Raw genomic sequence first — 22,883 nt, 5'->3', positions numbered from 1 at the left:
GTAACAGAAAATCTTCTTTGACGTGGCTCAACATACAGACAGGACAATGTACTGATAAGCAGTCATACAACACAGATTTCTGAGAGCACACACAGTGTGTATCGATCTTAAAAGCAAATATAAAGATTAAAAACTGTAAAAATAGACAAGATAAAAGTTGTGGATACGTGTAAAGTGACAATCTTTGTTTCCTTTACTTCACCCCAGTATTTTCCTGTGGATTATGGATTTCCAACAAGTAGCAACAAGTACACACATAACTAAATCTTGTACAATGAGTGAGTGGAGGAGATGAACTCAGTGATAGTGTTGAGCCAGCCAGCTGTGACAAAGAACAGACAGTGCCGGAAATGCCCAGCAGGTCAGGCAGCATCTGTGGAGTGTTCCCTGCACTTGCTGTTTATGTTTCAGATTTACAGCACTTACAGTATTTTTTTTACTTCACGTTTGTAGCTGCCATTTAGCTGATTAAACTTCTTCCTCTGAACAAGGCAGCTTCTGTGGTGCTTTATTTATCACATGTGCAACTGCACAGTGAAATTCTTTATTGCCAATTTACATATGCAGACGCATCCATGTTTTGGCACCGTTTCCAGAGTCCGGTTTGCCCGCTCGCTCGGCCTACAGGAGCGGTTCACGACCCAAGGCCTGCTGGGCCTTCCTCCGTCACCTTCGACCGGATCGGCCGGCGGAACGACGTCCCTCTCCTCTCCTCTCCCGGACGTCTTTGTGCCCCGGGGCACCTCCTGCAGCCGACCTTGAAGGCACTGGAGACATTACCCCAGTTCACACTCCTACCGGCCTACTCTTCACGTCCGACGTCCCCAGCAGTTCTCCGCCAAGCCTTTGTGTCCTCAGGCCAGTTCCTGGAGTTCCGCCTTCAAATTACAAAATTGGAGAATGAAGCCCTGGGATCTTGTTCGAGGTCTCAGACTCTGGTAGAAGAAGCTGTGGAGAAGCGGAGGAGCCTTCTGCTCTCCAAGGTGGCTGTGTGGGTCCAAACCTCAATATTAAAAGCAGGCTGCCACCTATGGGGGTCTTGTTGACTGCACCTCACTTCACAGTTCTTACAGAAGTGTATGATCTTATAGAAGTGTACAAAATCATGAGGGGCAATAGATTGGGTGAATGCACAGTGGCTTTTACCCAGAGTAGGGGAATGAAGAACCAGAGAATATAGATTTAATATAGACAGAGGTGAAAGATTTAATTTAGGATGCTGAGGGGAACCTTTTCACACAAAGAGTGGTGGAAGTATGGAACGAGCTGCCAGAGGAGGTAGGTGAGACAGGTACCATAACAACATTTGAAAGATATTTGGACAGGTACATGGAAAGGTTTAGAGGGAATTTGGCCAAACGTGGGACTAGCGTGGATGGGGCATCTTGGTCAGCATGGAGAGGTTGGGCCGAAGAGGCTGTGCTGTAAGACTCTATGATTCTATATTTAAAAAAGCAGGCATGTGGGACTAGCGTAGATGGGGCACTTTAGGTGGCATGGACAGGTTTGGCTGAAGGGTCTGTTTCCATATTTAAGACTCTATGTTTCCGTATTTAAACCGCGGGCATGCGGGACTAATGTAGTTGGGGCATCTTGAAGTCATGGGCAAGGTGACAATGATGAATCGGCGTACAGGATGGAGGTGGAGCTGCTCACAGGTTGGTGCAAATCCCACAACCTCATTCTTAACATGGGAAAAACTAAGGAGATGGTGGTTGACTTCAGGAGGGCGGGGAAACAACACCATACACCTCTGCACATCGACGGAGCTGATGTGGAAAGGGTCAGCAGCATGAAGTTCTTAGGACTACATCTGTCTGATGACCTGACGTCCACGGCCAACACCACAGCTCTGGTCAAGAGAGCCCAGCAGCGACTTCACCCTCTCTGAAGACTACGTAAAGCAGGCCTCCCCACCACACACTTACGGACTTTTTATAGGGGGACTGTCGAGAGCACACTGACATACGGCATCACACTTCCTGGTTCGGGAGCTGCAAGGCGTACGAACGGCACCAACTGGACAGGATTCAAAGACCGCAAGCAGGATTATTGGTGCTCTCCACTTCCCTTCCTGCTGGACATATACAGGAGGAGATGTATCAACAGAGCCATCTCCATCATCAAAGACCCTTACCACCCATCGCATGACATTTTCTCCATCCTCCCATCGGGGAAGAGGTACAGGAGCATTAGCTGCAAAACCAGCAGGATGCTCCTCAGCTTCTTCCCACAGGCTATAAGACTGTTAAATGGACTTTGCCCCCTGCCAAGTATCGCGCACAAACCCCCACACTGCAGCAGAGCCACTGTTGTGCCGCTGCCGGTCGGAACGGCTGTTGAATGTTTAGTAGAGTGTTAAATTTGTTCATGACATGTATTTTTTATTTTTATTTCTATTTATTTTTTCATGTACACTGAATGGACACTGGTTGAGCAACGTTTTTTTGTTTCCTCTGGGTATGCGAATACTCAGGAAATGACAATAAAGATATACAATACAAGGTGGGCTGAAGGGGGCTGCTTCTGTGCTGTACGACACTATATTTGAATATGTGGTCAGGTGGGACTAGCGTGGATGGGGCATCTTAGTTGGCATGGGCATTTGGGCCGAAGGGGCTATTTCTGTGCTGCATAACTAAGATTGACTACATGACACTATATTTAAAAAGCGGGCAGATGGGACTAGCATAGATGAGGCATCTTGGTTGCAGGGGTAAATTGGGCAGAAGGGGCTGTTTTAGAGCTGTATGATACTATGATCCCATATTTAGAGTCAGTATGCATACAGGCCCCTCTGCCCAACTTGCCCACACCGCTCAACATGTCCCCATCTACACTAGTCCCACCAGCCTGCGTTTGGTCCATATCCCTCAAAACCTGTCCTATCCATGAACCTGTCATAATAAGAGAACAGGTGGGACTAGGCATATTGGATGGGGCTCTTTGGTCGGTATGCCGTATTTTTCATGGCTGGAAGCCAGCAGTGGGCTCAAAAATCAATACAGTGGAGAGATGCATTCTAAATATAGTGTCATGTAGCGAATCGTAGAGTTTTACAGCAGAGAAACAGCACTTTCGACCCAAATGCCCATGCCCATGCCCATGCCAAACTAGATGCAGAGCACTGCCCTGCCGACTACAAATTCAGAAGCTGCCCCATCCACGCTAGTCCCCCGCCTGCCCACATTTTCAAATGTAGTGGAGAGATGCAAAACATTGTAATATTTAACAAAGAGGCGAGAGTTGCATTAGGTGCTTGGGACCCGAAGAGGGCGCAGCGGGCAAGCCTGCCCCGACGGCGGACCCTCCCCTCCCTTCCCCTCCCTTCCCCTCCCCTCTCCTTGCATTGCATTGCATTGCATCGCTTGCACACTCCCTGACTCTGCCAGCTCCGGAGCTCGGAGTGAGTTGCAAGGCTGTGGGCGCCCCTGCCTCTCCCTGTCCCCTCGTTCATGGATCAAGCCGGTGCCACAGCAGCAGCAGCAGCAAGAAGCCGCCAGCTTGCACCCTCTCTCCTCTCCTCACCGCGGCTCATGGAGTGATAGCCCACCCTCTCCCTCCTCTCTCTCTCTCTCTCTCTCTCCCCCCCCTCTCTTGTCCCCATTTACCTCTCCCCTTCCCTCCCCTCCAACCCTTTCCCTCTCTCTCTCTGTCCCTCTCCCTCCCTACCCTATTTTCTCTCTACCCCTCCTCTCTCTAACTTTCCCCCTTTCCCTCCTCCCTTGCCCCCAATTACCTCCCTATTCTCCCTCTCCCTCCTCTCTCTCTCTCCCCTTCTCTCTCTTCTCTTTCTCTATCTCTCTCTATCTCTCTCTCTCTCTATCTCTCTCTCTCATCTCTCTCCCCTCTCTCTCGCGTCTATCCTTTTTCTCTCTATCTCTCTCTTTCTCTCTCTATCTCTCTCCCCTCTCTCTCTCTCCCCCTCCCTCTATGTCTTTCTCTCTCTCTCTGTTTCTCTTCCTCTCCCTCTCTCTCTATCTCTCCTCTCTCTCTCTCTCTCCTCTCTCTATCTCTCCCTCTCTCTCTCTCTATCCCTCTCTCTCTCTCTCTCCCCCCCTCTCTCTCTCTCTCTATCTCTCTCTCTCTCTCTCTCCGCCTCTCTCTCTCCCTCTCCCTCTCTCTCTCTCTATATCTCTCTCCCCTCTCTCTGTCTCTCTCTCTCTCCCCAATCTCCCCCAATTCCTTTCTCTCCCCCTCACACCCCTCCTCTCACCCACCACTGTCCACCCCCACCTCCCTCTGTGTGTGTGCTCTGTCGGCTGTACAAGTGTAGCCGTGTCCGTGGAGCGGGGAACAGCAGCGCTACGATGGATCTCCAGCGCTGCCCGAAGCCCAGCAAAGTGCGGGGCAAGAGACGGGACGTGGTGTGGTGGCAGATCTGCTGGCTGGCCGGAGTAATGTTGGTGGTCCTAGCTGTCTGCAGCTTGGTGAAGAAGGCAGGTAAGGGGGTTGATTCACCGGGACGAGGGCACATTGACCCTCTTTTCTTGCTTGTAAGAGACTGCTCCGACCCTTGTTGTTTGATGAATTCACCTTGGGTGCAACTTTAGTGAAGCCAGCTTGTCAAAACCAAACCCACCCCCCAAAAGACACCAACAATGCGCTTTGCTCTTGCTGGGCAGAGCAACAATTGTGTTAGTGGACTTGTGTTTGGGGATGGAGTGGAAAAATGTTGGCACAAAGTTACCCCCCCTGTCAATAAAAATAAATATTCAGTTCAGGAGGTGAAAATATTACAGGTGTCCAGTTCTATATTAAAAATATTCGGGGCCAGAGAGTTGGAAATGTTATGTTTGTCTGTCACTGCAATAAAAAATAAACACTGGTCGACAGGCAGGTTGATCAGGTGAAAGCCCTAAGTAAAAATAAATAAAATAAAATACTGGAGATACTCAGCAAGTCTGAAGTGTTAACCCTGTCCTGTCACCATGTACACTGCCTGCTCCACCATGTTCAGATTACTTTCTTTCAGACTTCTAGCATCTGTTGATGTTGGATGCAGAGTGATTGTAGAGGTATGGAGCAAGTTTGCTCTGGTATCTCTCGGCATGCTCCTGGGTGGGTCTTGTATCCTCTGAGGGGCATCAGCTTGATTTCCTCCCCTTCACCCCCTCTCCATCCCCCTCGCTCTCCCTCCCTCCCTCCCCTCACCCCACTCCCTCCCCTCCCCTCCCCTCATTTCCTCCCTCCCCTCCCCTCGCCCGAAAATGTTACTGCCAGTTCTATGAGGGGATTGAATGGCTCATCATCAGCATCATTGGGCAAAGGCATCGGTCGCTTGTGGTCTATTGTGAGGCAGAACTGGGGATGTGTCAGCATTAAATGGACCAAACAGGTCCTCTTGTGTAAGAAAGAACTGCAGATGCTGGATAAATTCGTAGGTAGACACAAAATGCTGGAGTAACTCAGCGGGTGAGGCGGCATCTATGGAGAGAAGGAATGGGTGCTGTTTCGGGTCGAGACCCTTCTACAGGTCCTCGTGCCTGGTCTTGTATTCTTCTCTTGAAAGGGTCCCGACCCCAAACGCCACCTAAATTATGCTAAGTATGTGCATTTGTAGGCTGTAGATTTGATAAATCAGCGCTGAATTCTTCTGCTCCCCCCCCAAGCCCCTCCCCCTGAACAATCAGTCTGGATGATGGTCACGGTCTGAAACGTTACCGATCCATTTCCATTTGGAAGTTTAAGTGATTTTATTAATTGAATCTGCCAAGCGTACATAATGTGTAGGAAAGAACAGCAGATGTTGGTTTAAATCGAAGATAGACACAAAATGCTGGAGTAACAAAGCGGGTCAGGCAGCCTCTCTGGAGTTGAGGCTGGGACCATCCCTACGCTTAAGGGACAGTTAGACAGGTACATGGATAGGAAAGGTTTGGTGAGATTTGAACCGAACGCAGGCAGGTGGGATTAATGTAGCTGGGACATGGTGTGAGCAAGTTGGCCCAAAGGGCCTGTTTCCACACTGTATCATTCTATGAGTCCATGACTCTTCTGCAGAAGTGCGATATCCTTCAAAAGTAGGATATCCTCAGCTCGAGGTTCTCACTGCCTTGTCTACTAGCGAGGATGCTATTTATTCCATACAATTTATATTAAACCCTCTATTATGTGTTGCCACAGGAACCTAGCTAGTCAAGTAATCATTCCGCCATTCTGCCATTCCGCTCCTCTCAGTTCAAATGAATTCCGTGTCTCAAAACTGATTTTGTTTTTCTCGAACCCGAGTAAATCGAATTCCACCTCCTTCAGTGTGGGGCATGGGCTAAGTATTGAAACTATCTCTGCACAGTTCATAAGTGATAGGAACGGAATTAGGCCATTCCGTCCATCAAGTCTACTTCGCCATTCAATCATGGCTGATCTATCTCTCGCTCTCAACCCCATTCCCTGCCTTCTCCCTATAACCTCTGACACCCGTACTAATCGATAATCCATCCATCCCTGCCTTAAAAATATCCATTGACTTGGCCTCCACCGCCATCTGAGGCAATGAGTTCCACAGATTCACCACCATCTGACTAAAGAAATTCCTCCTCAACTCCTTCCTAAAGGAACGTCCTTTAATTCTGAGGCCATGACCTCCAGTCCTAGACTCTCCCACATCTCCTCCACATCCACTCTATCCAGGCCTTTCATTATTCGGTGAGTTTCAATGATGTCCCCACTCAACCTTCTAAACTCCAGCGAGTACAGGCCCAGCGCCATCAAACACAATGGGGGGTGGAGGAGGGGAGGGAGGAGGATGGGTGGGGGCAGAATTGGCCGCATACCTGGTCTATTTCCAGCAACATACTTGCCCTGTGGAATGGTTGCCCTGATAGTCTTCAGTGTGTAAAGTGGGGAGATGATGGGCGGTCACGGTGGCGCAGCGGTAGAGTTGCGGCCTTACAGCGAACGCAGCACCGGAGACCCGGGTTCGATCCCGACTACGGGTGCTTATCTGCACGGAGTTTGTACCTTCTCCCCGTGACCTGCGTGGGTTTGCTCAGAGATCTTCGGTTTCCTCCCACACTCCAAAGACATTCAGGTTTGTAGGTTAATTGGCTTGGTAAATGTAAAAATGGTCCCTAGTGGGTGTAGGATGGTGTTAATATGCGGGGATCGCTGGTCGGCGCGGACCCGGTGGGCCGAAGGGCTTGTTTCCACGTTGTATCTCTAAACTAAACTAAAGTGAAACTAAATGCTGACAACAGTCTTTCATGGTTCTGAAAGGCAGCAGGTATTTCAAGTATATTTTCTTGACGTTTTGGGGCCCAGGTCAACTAAGGGCTCCAACCTGCCTCGGTCATCTGTTGTCGGCCCCGATTTTGTTCCGGCATTCTTCCACCTCCACAGGCCCTTCGGCCCATCCAGTCGATGCCGACCTTTGATCACCTATTCACACATGTGCTCTACATTATTTCCACTTTCTCATCCACACTAAGGGGAATTTTGCGGAGGCTATTTAACCTACAAACCCGCGTGGCTTTGGGCTGAGGTTGGAAAACCACATGGTGACAGGGTTGAACGTGCAAAAACTCACTCAGGCAGCACCCGTGGTCAGGATAGATGTTTCCTCTGGCTGAGGAGTTAAGAACTGGCGTCACAGTCTCAGTATAAATGAGGGCCGCAAATGAGGACCGAGATGAAGAGAGATGTCTTTGGTCAGCATGTGATAAATCTTTGGGTTTCTTTACCTCAGGCAGCGGAGTCTCAGCTATTGATTGTTGATAATACTGCGATGAGTGGGTTTGAGGTTTGTGGGGAAGGGGCAGGAAGATGATGTTGAGGTCAAAGTTGGAGTTTAATTTAGAGATACAGCGCGGAAACAGGTCCTTGGGCCCACTGAGACTGCGCTAACACTATCCTGTACCCGAGGGACAATTTACAATTTTACATAAGCCATTCAACCTACAAACCTGCACTTCTTTGAAGTGCAGGTTTGTAGTTTGATTGGCTTATGTAAAATTGTAAATTGCCCCTCGGGTACAGGATAGTGTTAGCGCAGGCTCAGTGGGCCTAAGGGCCTGTTTCCGCATTCCAAAGGTGGGGGAAAAGGGAGCACCTGGAGAAAACCCACGCAAGTCACGGGGAGAACATACAAACTTCATACTGACTGCACCTGTAGTCAGGATCGAACCTGGGACTCTGGTGTTGTAAGGCAGCAACTCTACCGCTGTGCCGCCATGCCAGCCCTGCTGTTTTTGGTCTGTCTTCGGAGGTACATATCAGCCATCATGAGACTCGAGCAGCAGCAGAGCCCTAACCAGAACCCTGCCAGTGGTCCAGGCTTGAGCCCGACTCACCATGCTGTTTCTGCGGAGTTTGCAGGCTCTCTAGGATTCCCTAGCTTTCTCCAGTTTCTTGCCACGTCCCAAAGGTGCACTGTCGGTCGTTTAATTGACAACTGTAAGTTACTGACACAAAGTGCTGCAGAATCTCAGCAGGTCAGCCAGTGTCTCTTGAGAACACGGATAGGCGACGTTTCGGGTCTGGACCACAAAGTTTCCCTTGACTCCCCTGCTCTGAGGCGGCACAGTGGCTCAGCCGGTCGAGCCGTTGCCCCTCAGTGCAAGAGACCCCAGGTTCGATCCTGACCTAGGGAGCTGACTGTGTGGCGTTTGCACGTTCTCCCTGTGATCACGTGGCTTTGCTCCAGGTGCTCCGGTTTCCTTTCCAGTCCCAAAGACTTGCTGGTTTGTAGGTTAATTGGCTCTCTGTACGTTGCCCCCCCCCCCCCTTCCCCCGAGTGTGTTTGGGAAATGGATGAGAAATTGGGATAACATCGAATCTGTGTGAACGGGTGATCAATGGTTGGCGTGGGCTCAGTGTCCTGTTTCAATGTTGTATTTATCTAAAAAATCTCTAAATCTCTCCCAGCCCCCCCATGTTGCTGTCCAGGCTCCTGGATATGAGGATGTCATTTTCACCCAATTGATGTAATGACAGGTTTCTGCAAGTTATAGGTCCTTGCAATGTTAGAGCTTGAAATACTGCAGTGTTTTTGTAGGCTTCGCTCGGACTATTTCAACACCAGCCACTTCTTCCCATCAACCAAAGTTAAGGACTCATACAAAGTATAAGGGCTGAACAAGCTAGATGCAGGAAACATGTTCCCATTATTGGGGAACATCAGTCTGAAGAAGGGTTTCGGGCCGAAACGTCGCCTATTTCCTTCGCTCCTTAGATGCTACTGCACCCGTTGAGTTTCTCCAGCACTTTTGTCTACCTTCGATTTTCCAGCATCTGCAGTTCCTTCTTAAACGCTCCCATTATTGGGGGAGTTCAGAACCGGGGATCACAGTCTAAGAATAATAGGGAGGCCATTTAAAACTGAGATGATAAAAAACTTTTTCACCCAGAGAGTTGTGAATTTGTGGAATTCTCTGCCACAGAAGGCAGTGGAGACCAATTCACTGGATGAATTTAAAAGAGAGTTAGATAGAGCTCTTGGGGTTAGCGGAATCAAGGGATATGGGGAGGAGGTAGGCAAGGATGACTGATCGTGGATGATCAGCCATGATCACAGTGAATGGCGGTGCTGGCTCGAAGGGCCAAATGGCCTCCGCCTGCTATTTTCTATGTTTCTATGTCTGTTTCTATTCAATTATACTTTATTGTCACATTCACTTGGGTACGGTGAAATTCTTTGCTTTGCATACAATCCTGTAAAATCAAACTCTAGATGAACACAAGCAGAGGTCAGTATAAAAGTGCGATGATTTCAAGAGAAGTTTCAAGGGATACGGGGAAAAAGCCGGAACGGGTGCTCCGGTTTCCTCCCACATTCCAAATAGGTACAGGTTTGTAGGAAAATTGTAAGTTTTCTCTAGTGTGTAGGACGATGCTAGTGAGCGGGGATCGCTGGGCGGTGCGGACTCGGTGGGAGGAAGGGCCGGTTTTTGCACTGTATGTTTAAACTAAGCTAAACAAACCTCCGCACGTTTGTTTTCATGACTGTGAATTGTTCTACTAAGCACACTCTGAGGGAGCATAGCTCAGCTATAAGCTGTCAGACGTAATGTACAGGATGGAACTGCACAGATGCTGGCTTACACCAAAGATAGATGCAATATGCTGGAGTAACTCAGTGGGACAGACAGAATCTCTGGAGAGAAGGAACCAAAACGTCACCCATTTCTTCTCTCCAGAGTCTCGCTGCTGAGTTTCTCCAGCATTTTGTCTGGATCTTGGTTGTCAGACGCAGTTTCACTCTCTGATTTTACTGATTCTATGCCACCTTCTCACCTTTCCCTCGGCTAACATTGAACATTCTTCATCTCCTTCACATTGTCTTATTTGATCTGTGGTTTTCACACCGTACCCTTCCATATCTCTGGACTCCCTGACTCCCAGTCTGAAGAAGGGTTTACCCTTCCATGTCTCTGGACTTCCTGACTCTCCGTCTGAAGAAGGGTCTCGACCCGAAACATCCCCCTTTCCTTCTCTCCAGGGATGTCGCCTGTCCCGCTGAGCTACTCCAGCATCTTGTGTCGATCTTAGCTGTCAGACGTACATCCTAAACCGTGAATGGATAAGCAATGTAAAGCAATCACGCGCTGGCCTTGGGATCAGGGTAACGTTACACACAATCCCCTCTCTGAAGCCAACACGCTATGTTAAACTGGTGTGATATTGGGTCAGGTTTCAGGTTGCTGAAATATAACTTTTCCGCGACAGTTTGAATGTGCACGATCTTCTCTATTAGAAAGAGACAAGCAGAGAATCCTTTAGAAATCTGATCCAGGAAGAAGTCTTTTGGCTTTGGCTCAGTGGCTGATTCTCTCACCGTTGAATCCCGTGCAGGATGCTTGACACCAAAACTCACCCCTCGTTAGCAGGGTAGTGTTGGAGGGTAGGCCGGGGGGGGGGGGGTACACTAGCATTATCCTGCAAGCTGGGGGTACAATTTACAATGCTAATCCAAGCCAGTTAACCTACAAACCTGCATGTCTTTGGAGTGTGGGAGGAAACCGGAGCACCCGGAGAAAACCCACGCAGTCACGGGGAGAACGTACAAACTCCGTAGAGTCAGTGCCCGTAGTCAGGATCAAACCCGGGTCTCTGTCGCTTCAAGGCAGCAACTCTACCACCGGGCCACCGTGTTGCTTCAAGAGAACATGCAAACTCCACGCTGGGAGCACTGGATGCTCCCCCATATCCTTGACACTGTTGGCATCATTAGATGTTAATCATTATCCACGGGGGTACACAAAAAAGCTGGAGAAACTGAGCGGGTGCAGCAGCATCTATGGAGCAAAGGAAATAGGCAACGTTTCGGGCCGAAACCCTTCCTATCCACGGGTCTATTCTGTTGAGAGGCGAGATTGAAGGGGGGCTTATCAAGGCAGTCAGCAATGACTGGAAGGGCTGTCTCAAGCCAACCATAACCTATCTGGACGCAAGATCCCAATGCCTGATCCCGCAGCCAATACATCCATTCCAGTCTTTCTGCATCCCTGACTGGCAAGAAAGAGAAAGGACATACGGCACATGCCAACCAATAAACCAAGACCACCAAGAACCCTTGGGAGCAGATGGTATCTCCGCCAAATGTTGAGGGAGAGGAATTCCAGACACAACCTTCACAGCCTGACTCCCACATCTGGGAAGAGGAAGGTGTGTGCAGTATTTATGACCATCTTCAAGGAAGAGGGTGAGTCTGTCTGTGGCAACTCGACATGGGTTCCTTGCTGACTACCACAGGGAAGTCCACTGTTGTGCAACGGGCCAAATGGCTTCTCTCAAAATCACTGGGTGGATTCTGTCCATTGAACGGCAACATGAGCACAATTCACGCCACACGGGTGTCATGGGGTAACGAGGAGAAGGCAGGACAATGGGGTTAGGAGGGAGAGATAGATCAGCCATGATTGAATGGCGGAGTAGACTTGATGGGCCGAATGGCCTAATTCTGCTCCCATCACTTATGTTCATGAACTCCATGGGAACTCCGCTGCACAGGGCATTTTGTTTTTTGTTTTTTGTTGTTGACACACAGAAAGCCGTGTGTCTGTCAGTCAGTGTAACCTTCTCCAGCTTGGCTGCCCTCAGATGTTTGTGTCATGTTATGTCCGGTACTTGGCGGTGTGCAAGCTGTGAATTTAAACAGTGGTTGAACTCTCAGCCGCAGATCCCAGTCTCAGTGCGGACTGGTGCCCAACAGGGCTGCTTCCTTGCCCCCAACGCTCTCTTCCATCCTGGCAGCAAGACACGACCAAGCAACCTTCCCTGGGAGTAAACGCCATTTAATTGTCACACGTTCTGTCACACGGAACAGTGAAATCCGTACTTGCCGCACCATTGCAGGCTTGTAATAACAAAGCAAATAACATGCAATAACAAAGGCTTTTTAAAAATGACACACAGAGTGCTTGGAGTAACTCAACAGGTCTTGCAGTATCTCTGGGGAACATGGTTGTGTGACGTTTCGGGTCAGGATCCTTCTGCATTGTAAGGCCGGAGGGGGGGGGGGAGGGGGGGGGGAGTGAAGCTCGGAGAGGAGGGAAATAGATAAATATAGGCTGGGGCGAGGGGAGGGAGAATACGGGTTTTGACAAAGGCCGAAGAAGAAAAAGAAGGCATGAGACAAAAGGATTGAAGGGTTGGGAATTGTGAAGCCAGATGAAGGAATCTAGGTGGATGGGAGAAATAGGTGCGAGACCAGGTGGGGTACAGGGAAGGGAGGGGGTAGAAGAATGGGGGGGGAGGGGGTATTTTTAGAGGTTACCCAAAATTGGATCCAATTTTTAGGTAACTTCCAACTCCACTGTGCGAACATTGAATTCTCCAATTTTAGGTCATCTCAAACAATCACCCCCGCCTCCCCTCCCCTTTCTCAATGCAAAACCAGAATCTATAGATCAATCTAAGGCACGGCCCATAGAAGATCATAGTTGCTGAGGTTGTGGTTTGTACTGTGCAGTTATCAATGGGAGGGGAGCTAATCGACAGAGGGAATGGAAAACGGTTCAACCCTAGTCGTTACTGCTCTAGAACCAAGGTCATCTTGACCTCGTTCATCAGGCGGCAGTGTACAGATGACACTCGTGTGTGTATGTATGTTTGGAGGTGGAGCAACAGGTCGTTTCAGACTCGGTCTCTTGTGCGGACAGAGAACTGTGCCTTGCCCCTACACATCTGTGAAGTAACCTGGCCAGCTCCACAGCGCTGCACCCGGTCACTCCCCTCCCAGTATTCCAGGATGACTGGGGGAAGACTGGAAAACATGGAGCTCTTCCCACAACTCCGGAAGCCGACACTTGGCAAAGATGGGCAGTGATGGTGATATTTCACCAAACCCCCTTCGGCCAAGGTAGAACCTCAACACCTCAAACCCAGCACAAAGCCAAGAACTAAGGGGGACCCGGCGTGTGTGTGTGGGGGGGGGGGGGGCGTTGAGACCTTGGGTGGACCCAGCGGGGCAAACGGGACGGAGAAGGGATGAGTACATTTTGTAGCTTTGTCAGCGCCTTTGTGGCTTCTATTTTGTGCACTTTGCATGCAAAAGCAAATAATTTCACCGCAATTCAGTTCCGTTTAGATTACGGTCACATGTACAGTGAAAAGCTTTTGTTGCGTGCTAGCCTGTCAGCGGAAAGACAATACCTGTTACAATCGAGCAATCACAGTGTGTAGATACACTGTAATGTGTCTCGCTAAGCGTGTACCAAGCTAGGTACAAGTGACAATACAAATCATCAGCATCAGCCATTTAGAAACGGAGATGTGGACAAACCTTTTCACCCAGAGAGTTGTGAATCTGTGGATTTCTCTGCCTCAGGAGGCAGTGGAGGCCAATTCTCTGGATGCTTTCAAGAGAGAATTAGATAGAGCTGTTCAAGATAGCGGAGTCAAGGGATATGGGGAGAAGGCAGGAACGGGCCACTGATTGTGGATGATCACAGTGAATAACGTTGCTGGCTCGAAGGGCTGAATGGCCTACTCCTGCACCTATTGTCTATTGTGTATTGTGAAACCTAAGGACTATTGGCTTGTAGTGCTCATGGCTCTGCTTCATGTTTCTCCAATTTTCTATCTTATAGAAACTTAAGGGCTATTGGCTTGTAGTGCTCATGGCTCTGCTTCAGTTTCTGGATATATTAAGAGGGAGTTAGATGTGGCCCCTGTGGCTAAGGGGATCAGGGGGTATGGAGAGAAGGCTACGGGATACTGAGTTGGATGATCAGCCATGATCTTATTGAATGGCGGTGCAGGCTCGAAGGGCCGAATGGCCTACTCCTGCACCTAATTTCTATGTTTCTATGTTTCTATGTTTCTGATACATGGACCTCCTACAGCCGGTGGCTCAGAGCACTGGGGAGATGCCATCAAGTTATCTCCATGAAGTCCTCCAAACCTACTGGCTGGGTAAGCAAACAAAGGTTGGCTTCTTCTCCCAAAGCAACGTTGCCAGCATTGAGTGTCTCGCTGCGCAGTGCAGTGCTGTAGGAGTTCTCTCCGCATAGTCCGTTGCATGTCCGACACCAAACTGATTCGTCAGGGTGTCAGAGATTATGGGGAGAAGGCAGGAGAATGGGGTTGAGGGGAAAAGATGGATCAGTTATGATCGAATGGCGGAGTAGGCTCGGTGGGCCGAATGGCCTTAGACTGCTCCTATGACTTATGAACTGATGAAACTGATAATAAAGGCAAAGATAGACACAAAGTGCTGGAGTAACTCAGCGGGTCAGGCAGCATCTCTGGGTGGGTGACGTTTTAGGTTGGGACTCTTCTTCAGACGATCCTCCTTCAAGAAGGGTCCCGAACCGAAACGTCACCCTTCCTTTTTCTCCAGAGATGCTGCCGGACCCGCTGAGTTACTCCGGTACTTTGTGTCTACTATTTGGTGTAAACCAGCATCTGCAGTTCCAAATTTCAGCATTCTGATAATAAAGGCACTCTACTCCCGTCTCTTTCACAAGGGACCACCAAGAGGGTAGGAATGAATTCACGGATGTTCTCAAACCCCCCTGACAGAATTTGTTACCTCCCCCAGGTCTTCTGGGAAACCCTGGACCTCAACCTCTCAAAATGGAGACCAGGAGCATTTCGAACAACATTGTAAGCCAGAAGCACATGGAAGTTCAGAGTGACAGTGGAAGGAATGCACCCTTCCCCAGTCCACTCCCTCTCCTGAAGATAGACACAAAATGCTGGAGTAACTCAGCGGAACAGGCAGCATCGATGGGGAGAAGATGCTACCTGTTGCACTGAGGTACACCAGCATTTTGTGTCTATCTTCGGTGTAAACCAGCATCTGGTGTTCCTTCCTATACACACCCTCTCGTGCCTCACTCGTGGCAGAGTTTGTGGCTCCTGCATCGGCACTCTCCGGACTGGAGTGGATCCACCCAACCTTTAGTCAGAGGGTGGTGAATCTGTGCAACTCATTGCCACAGAAGGCTGTGGAGGCCAAGTCAATGGATGTTTTTAAGGCAGAGATAGATAGATTCTTGATTAGTACGGTTGTCAGAGGTTACGGGGAGAAGGCAGGAGAATGGGGGTAGGAGGGAGTGATTGATCAGCTCTGATTGATTGGCGGAGTGGACTTGATGGGCCGAATGGCCTAATTCTGCTCTTATGACCTTATGATCAACCTCAATCCTAAGGAAAGAGAATACGGAAGTCTTTAGTGTTTACACTTTAGAGACGCTCGAGATACAGTGGTCAAAGGCCCTTCGGGCCCACCGAGTCTGTGCCAACCAGCAATCGCTCGTATGCTAGCACTATCCTACACACTGGGGACAATTTTACATAAGACAATTAACCTACAAACCTGCACGTCTTCGGAATGTGGGAGCAAACCGCAGCACCCGGAGAAAATCCCGCGCTGTCACAGGGAGAACGTACAAACTCCACATAGACAGTAGCCATAGTCAGGATGGAATCTGGCGCTGTAAGGCAGCAATTCGACTGCTGCGCCACCGTGCTGCCATAAATCGCAGCATTATTTCACTATGTCTGAAGAAGGGTCTCGACCCAAAAAGGTCACCCATTCATTCCTTCTCTCCAGAGATGCTGCCTGTCCCGTTGAGTTACTCCGGCATTTTGTGTCGATTTAAACCAGCATCTGCAGTTCTTTCCGACACATTATTTCATTTTAGTTTGTGGAATCTTTTTGGCATGTGGACTCTTATATTTTCCACATTACCAGCGTTCAATTTATTGTGAATTATTGTTGGCCAAACCGAAGGCATGGACAATGTTATAGAAGTGCCAGTGTTTCCATTTAAAATATATTTACTCCTTGGAAGGAGTTGTCAGACCAGCGTATATTGAAATAGAAGAGACAGGATGTTTACGAGTTAATTCAGTGGTTTGATCTTTCTCTTTCACCTGCTGTTATCTGTCAAGTTACAGGGTCAGAATCTGCCCTCCGAGCGCTCGGATCAGTGAGACGTTTTTCTTGTTTTAATCACTTTTCAGGATCAGCAGTTATTAGGGGGAGTTGTTATGAGTGCAATGAAGCCGACAGAACAATGAGCTGTAAGTGAATGGTGAGAGCAATCACTGCCTGGCACATTGATAGGAAATGTTTAGCAGGGATATGGGCCAAACACGGGCAGGTGGGACTAGTAGACAATAGACAACAGGTGCAGGAGTAGGCCATTCGGCCCTTCAAGCCAGCACCGCCATTCAATGTGACCATGGCTGATCATCCCCAATCAGTACCCCGTTCCTGCCTTCTTCCCATATCCCCTAAATCCGCTATCTTTAAGAGCCCTATCTAGCTCTCTCTTGAAAGCATCCAGAGAACCTGCCTCCACCGCCCTCTGAGGCAGAGAATTCCACAGACTCGCCACTCTCTGTGAGAAAAAGTGTTTCCTCGTCTCCGTTCTAAATGGCCCCCTCCTTATTCTCAAACTGTGGCCCCTGGTTCTGGACTCCCCCAATATCGGGAACATGTTTCCTGCATCTAGTGTGTCCAAGCCCTTAACAATCTTATATGTTTCAATGAGATTCCCTCTCATTCTTCTAAACTCCGGAGTGTACAAGCCCAGCTGCTCCACTCTCTCAGCATATGACAGTGTCGCCATCCCGGGAATTAATCTTGTATGTATGGGGCTTCTTGGTCGGCATGGGCAAGTTGGGCCGAAGGGCCTGTTTCCGTATATTGCAGTTGTTAGTGAGATTGTGTAACTGAGAAAACTACAGAGGTGCAATGAGAAATGAAGCTCAAGAGAGCAATAAAGATAATAAGATTTTAAGAGTGAGCCGACAGTACAGTGGAACTGCAGATGCTGGAATCTTGCATCGAACACAAAGTCTGAAGAAGGGTCTCGACCCGAAACGTCACCCATTCCTTCTCTCCAGAGCTGCTGCCTGTCCCACGGAGTTGCTCCAGCATTTGGCGTCTATCTTCGGTGTAAACCAACATCTGTAGTCCCTTCCAACACATTTTGCCTAGAACACAGAGTGCTGGAGGACATGGATAGGTGACATCTTAGGTCGGGACCCTCCTTCAGGACCCTTTCTTCTTAAAAATTGTTCATTCCCCACATGACAGAATTGTTTTCAATACTAGATGAATGGGCAGAGTAGTGGACTAAAGTCTAAAGTTGTGGACTTGGGATGAATGGTTCAACTACGGAAGCTGAACAATTGAACATTCAAGTAATTGGATATTAGAATGTTTTTTTAAAGCGTGCTTGCCCCAGTATCAGTGATCATTGAAAACATTGTAAACAGCAGTCTGGATCATTAATGTCTTTCAGGCAGGGATATCTTCCATCCTTGCCATACCTTGTCCAAATGTAGCCCCAGAGCAACAGGTGGCATAGAGTTACAGTATATAGCATGCAAACAGGCTCTTTGGCCCAACTTGCCCATGCCAGCCAAAATGCCCCATCTAGGCTAGTCCCACCTGCCTGCGTTTGGCCAATATCCCTCTAAACCTTTCCTATCAATATACCTGTTCAAATGTTTTTTAAATGTTGTTATAGTACCTGCCTCAACTACATCCTCTGGCAGCTCGTCCCACATACCTGCCACCCTCCTCTCCTCTGTGTGAAATAAAATTGTCCCTCAGGTTCTTATTGAATCTTTCTCCTCTCACCTTAAACCTATGTCCTCTGGTTTTTGATTCCCCTACACTGGGGAAAGACTGTGGATCTACCCGATCTATTCCCCTCATGACTTTGTACACCTCTATAAGATCATCTCTGTCTGCAGCGCTCCAAGGAATAAAGCCCTGACCTGCCGAACCTCTCCCTATAGCTCAGAGCCTCCAGTCCTGGTAACATCCTTGTAAATCGTCTCTGCACCCTTACCAGCTTCAATGAAGGTCCTTCCCCCTCCTGGATCAACTAACAGTGGATAGTCAACAATAATGAAGGAAGAGTCCTAACTTAATTCACTCCAGAACCAGGGGCCACAGTCTTAGAATAAAGGGGAGGTCATTTAAGACTGAGGTGAGAAAAAACTTTTTCACCGAGAGAATGGCGAATTTATGGAATTCCCTGCCACAGAGGCAGTGGAGGCCAAATCACTGGATGGATTTAAGAGAGAGTTAGATAGCGCTCTAGGGGCTAGTGGAGTCAAGGGATATGTGGAGAAGGCAGACACGGGTTATTGATAGGGGACAATCAGCCATGATCACAATGAATGGCGGTGCTGGCTCGAAGGGCTGAATGGCCTCCTCCTGCACCTATTTTCTATGTTTCTATGTAACTAAAGCTGGAATTAAAAATTCTCCATTGGCTAGAATTGTTACGTTTATGTGTAAGTGACGTTGGCCAACACTGTGTAACAACACGGGGGGAAAAAACATTGTCACGTTAATTCAAACTATCCTTCCCTGGTGAATTTAATGGTCATTTAATGTGAAAGTCCAGCATGTTCTTAAAAAAACGTAATGGGGCATTAAGAGTTGCTGCTTCTGTGGGAAAAAAAGAATCCCTCAACTCCTTTCTTAATCCCCTGAAGCTGCTGACTTGTTTGAAGCATTAATGATGTTGGGTGTCGTTCACTCGAGGTTATTTTGCCAGCAAGTTCCAGCTCATGGGTTTTTGTATCTGGGTGCATTGTGTATCAAAATAAACAAACTGCGGCATTTTCTGTGTTTGAACCGGGCTTTTAACCCATGGTGTGCCATTTCAGTCATGAAAGAAGTGAATTGCAGGGCTGTCAACTCTCACGCATTGAGCGTGAGAATCACGCATTTGGCCAAATTCTCATGCTCACGCTGATCACAAATTTCTCACGCTGATCACGAAAATTTCAAAACTCATACGCTCTGCCGCGGGTGTTTGGGAGCCGGGGCTGAGGGAGGGACGGAAGCAGAAGCAGCGGCGGGGGCAGATGCGGACGGGGAGCCGGGCTGGCAAGTGTTTGCCGGGCTGGCGAGAGTTTGCCGGGCTGGCGAGTCGCTCGCTGCAGCTCCGGCCATGGAGCAGCCTCAGTGCAAGAGTCCCGGGCCGTCGGAGGCGTCGGAAGCTTTGCGCCGCTGGCGTTAGTCTCTGTGCCGCATTTGCCCAGACGACCGGCAAGGATCAGGCTGCGACTTGGTGCATACTGGAGGACTGGGCAATGAATGAGTGCCACCCAGCGCAACAAGTAAGGCCATGTCCTGCTCCCAGCGGCAGTCGGAATTTAAGGATTTGCGGGAAGCGGCTGGCATGAGCGAGGCCGGCGAGCGGCAGGAGAGAGATGTTCACATGGGCTGCAGAGCCGTGAGAGCTGCAGCCCCCCCACTTTTTTGGCTGGACATGTTTCAATATCTCCGGCTTTGGACGAGGCGCTGCTGTGCTCTGAGCAACCTGGTCGTGGGTGTTGGAGAGCCGGGACAGAGGGAGGGAGGGATGGAAACAGAAGCAGCAGCGGGAGCAGATGCGGACGGAGAACCGGGGCTGGCGAGTGTTTGCCGGGCTGGCGAGTCGCTCGCTGCAGCTCCGGCCACGGAGCAGCCTCAGTGTATGAGTCCCGGGCCGTCGGAGGCGTCGGAAGCGTTGCTTCGCTGCTGTTAGTGTCTCTGCGCCGAATTCGCTCTGGTGACCAGCATGGACAGGCTGCAGCTCGGTGCATCCTGGAGGACAACCAGTGGTTGCTGGGGGTAGGTACCAAGCACTGGGTAGAAGCGGTGGAAGATAGTGGCCTTCAAATGGGGGTGGTTGGAGAAAGCATCCTGCTTGCCTGCTTGATTTTCACTTACTGTAACTGCAGGAAAAATGTTCCCGATGTTGGGGGTGTCCAGAACCAGGGGTCACAGTTTAAGGATCAGAGGGAAGTCTTTTAAGGGATCGGCCATTTAGGACTGAGATGAGGACAAACTTTCTTCACCCGGAGAGTTGTGAATCTGTGGAATTCTCTGCCACAGAAGGCAGTGGAGGCCAATTTGCTGGATATTTTCAAGAGAGAGTTACATTTTGCTCTTGGGGCTAGCAAAATCATGGGATATGGGGAAAAAACAGGAAAGAGGTACTGATTTTAGATGAACAGCCATGATCATATTGAATGGCAGTGCTGGCTCGAAGGGCCGAAAGGCCTATTCCTGCACCTATTTTCTATGTTTCTATGCTTGAGTATATGGCAATAAAACTTGATCACTTGATTTGGAAGTATTCATGCATGGTGGAGGTATAATGTAGTCATAGAGTGATACAGTGTGTAAACAGGCCCTTGGGCGCAACTTGCCCACACCCGCCAACATGTCCCAGCTACACTGCCTGCTTTTGGTCCATATCACACCAAACCTGTTCTATCCATGTATCAGTCTAAGTGTTTCATAAATGTTGGGATAGTTCCTGCCTCAACTATGGCATCTGGCAGCTTATTCAGCAGACTATTATCTAAATGGTGGCCGATTGGGAAAGGGGGAGATGCAGCGAGACCTGGGTGTCATGGTACACCAGTCATTGAAGGTAGGCATGCAGGTGCAGCAGGCAGTAAAGAAAGCGAATGGTATGTTAGCTTTCATTGCAAAAGGATTTGAGTATAGGAGCAGAGAGGTTCTAATGCAGTTGTACAGGGTCTTGGTGAGACCACACCTGGAGTATTGCGTACAGTTTTGGTCTCCAAATCTGAGGAAGGACATTATTGCCATAGAGGGAGTGCAGAGACGGTTCACCAGGCTGATTCCTGGGATGTCAGGACTGTCTTATGAAGAAAGACCTTGGTTTATACTCTCTAGAATTTAGAAGATTGAGAGGGGATCTTATAGAAACTTACAAAATTCTTAAGGGGTTGGACAGGCTAGATGCAGGAAGATTGTTCCCGATGTTGGGGAAGTCCAGGACAAGGGGTCACAGCTTAAGGATAAAGGGGAAATCCTTTAAAACCGAGATGAGAAGAACTTTTTTCACGCAGAGAGTGGTGAATCTCTGGAACTCTCTGCCACAGAGGGTAGTTGAGGCCAGTTCATTGGCTATATTTAAGAGGGAGTTAGATGTGGCCCTTGTGGCTAAGGGGATCAGGGGGTATGGAGAGAAGGCAGGTACGGGATACTGAGTTGGATGATCAGCCATGATCATATTGAATGGCGGTGCAGGCTCGAAGGGCCGAATGGCCTACTCCTGCACCTTTCTATGTTTCTATGTTTCTATTCCATACACCCATCACCCTTTGTGTGGAAAAAGTTACCCCTTAAAAAGTTACCTCTTCAAAATACTTTAAACAAAAAACATTGAAATCTGACTTCTACAATGCCCAAAAACATGATTTTAATACTTCAAATTTTAAAAAGTCCCCCCCCCCCCCCCACACCCTCCCCCCCCCCACTCAGTCGCTCTGCTGCCTCGTCGGGGACCCCCCCCCCAAGGTTAGTGATCAATGATCGCTCAGCCGCCCCACTTTCAAAAAAGCTCCGTGGCCCCTGGTTCAGACAGAGCACTGCCAGATGTGAGCGGGGAACTGAGGACAGTTGTCCATGATGTCTGGATCCCAATGCTCAGCGCTTCGTGTTTCGGAGTTGGCTAATGTTATTGATTTGTAATTAGCCTGATTTGTAATTAGTTGACAAAACCTTAATTTATTAATCCGGAATATCCAGGAGGAAGGGATAAGTGTAATATTAAAATGACATGCAAGGTGTCAGGCTGTCTGTCACAACATGTAGCCCCGATAACCCATTATTTCCTTCAGTTAAATATTGGGAAGGTGGCACTATTGTCATTTGCCACTCAACTATTATGTTTGTTTACTTCACTATTTCTAACCCCCCCCCAAATACCTTTGACAGGTTGAATAAAAATCTTGGGTTACACAAAAAAGCTGGAGAAACTCAGCGGGTGCAGCAGCATCTATGGAGCGAAGGAAATAGGCAACGTTGCGGGCCGAAACCCTTCTTCAGACTGATTTGAATAAAAATCTTGTTGTTTTATTATTTGAACATGTAGATGAACATCCTCAAGGAGTCTAATCAGATGGAAACTGATTCAGATACGATGTTTGAGAGCTTGTTCAAGAAGGGGCATATTTTAAAGGAGTGACAGCGATACAGGGTACTTGCAGCAGAATGTGTGAGGAGGTTATTATTTGTCTTTAGTTTTAGCTTGAACCAGGACATCTGAAGATTCAAGGTTTAATACAGTAATTGTGCTGATACTGACTCTAACCAAACACATAATGAATATCATACATTCTGGAGGTTTTATTTGTCTGATGCCTTTTAAACTTCACTTGGATCACTTCAATGTAAGAGTAATTGGGAATGGGGAGCATTGGGTTGGTCAACATGGCCAAGTGCTTGATTATAATCTGCTTTCCATACATGAATACAATAAGATCATTCATGTGCTGCACCTGTTGATCAGAGCCTGGCTCTACTGTGGGATGTAATTAGAAATGTAATGTAGCTTAACTGTATTCATAGCTAATCCAATTTAAAGCATAAATATTGCATTCAAGTGTATGTTAAAAGACTCGCTACAGTATGCCCCAGATTGCACAATTTCAAGCTG

General features: G+C 48.6%; 1 protein-coding gene across 1 annotated transcript in view; it reads left to right on the top strand.

Moving 5' to 3' along the window:
* The first annotated feature begins 4,182 nt into the window (after nt 1–4,182).
* The window catches only part of slc24a3 (solute carrier family 24 member 3), a 208,303-nt gene continuing 189,602 nt past the window's right edge, over nt 4,183–22,883 (top strand). Inside the window, exon 1 of the mRNA XM_055638995.1 lies at nt 4,183–4,443. Within this exon, the coding sequence (XP_055494970.1) occupies nt 4,311–4,443 (133 nt within the window). The 5' untranslated portion in view covers nt 4,183–4,310. The remainder of the gene's footprint in view (nt 4,444–22,883) is intronic.

The sequence above is a fragment of the Leucoraja erinacea genome, chromosome 8, assembly GCF_028641065.1.
Source record: "Leucoraja erinacea ecotype New England chromosome 8, Leri_hhj_1, whole genome shotgun sequence".
NCBI classification, from domain to species: domain Eukaryota; kingdom Metazoa; phylum Chordata; class Chondrichthyes; order Rajiformes; family Rajidae; genus Leucoraja; species Leucoraja erinaceus.
Note: the sequence above shows the minus strand (reverse complement) of the source record. Positions and strands in the feature narration are given on the sequence as shown.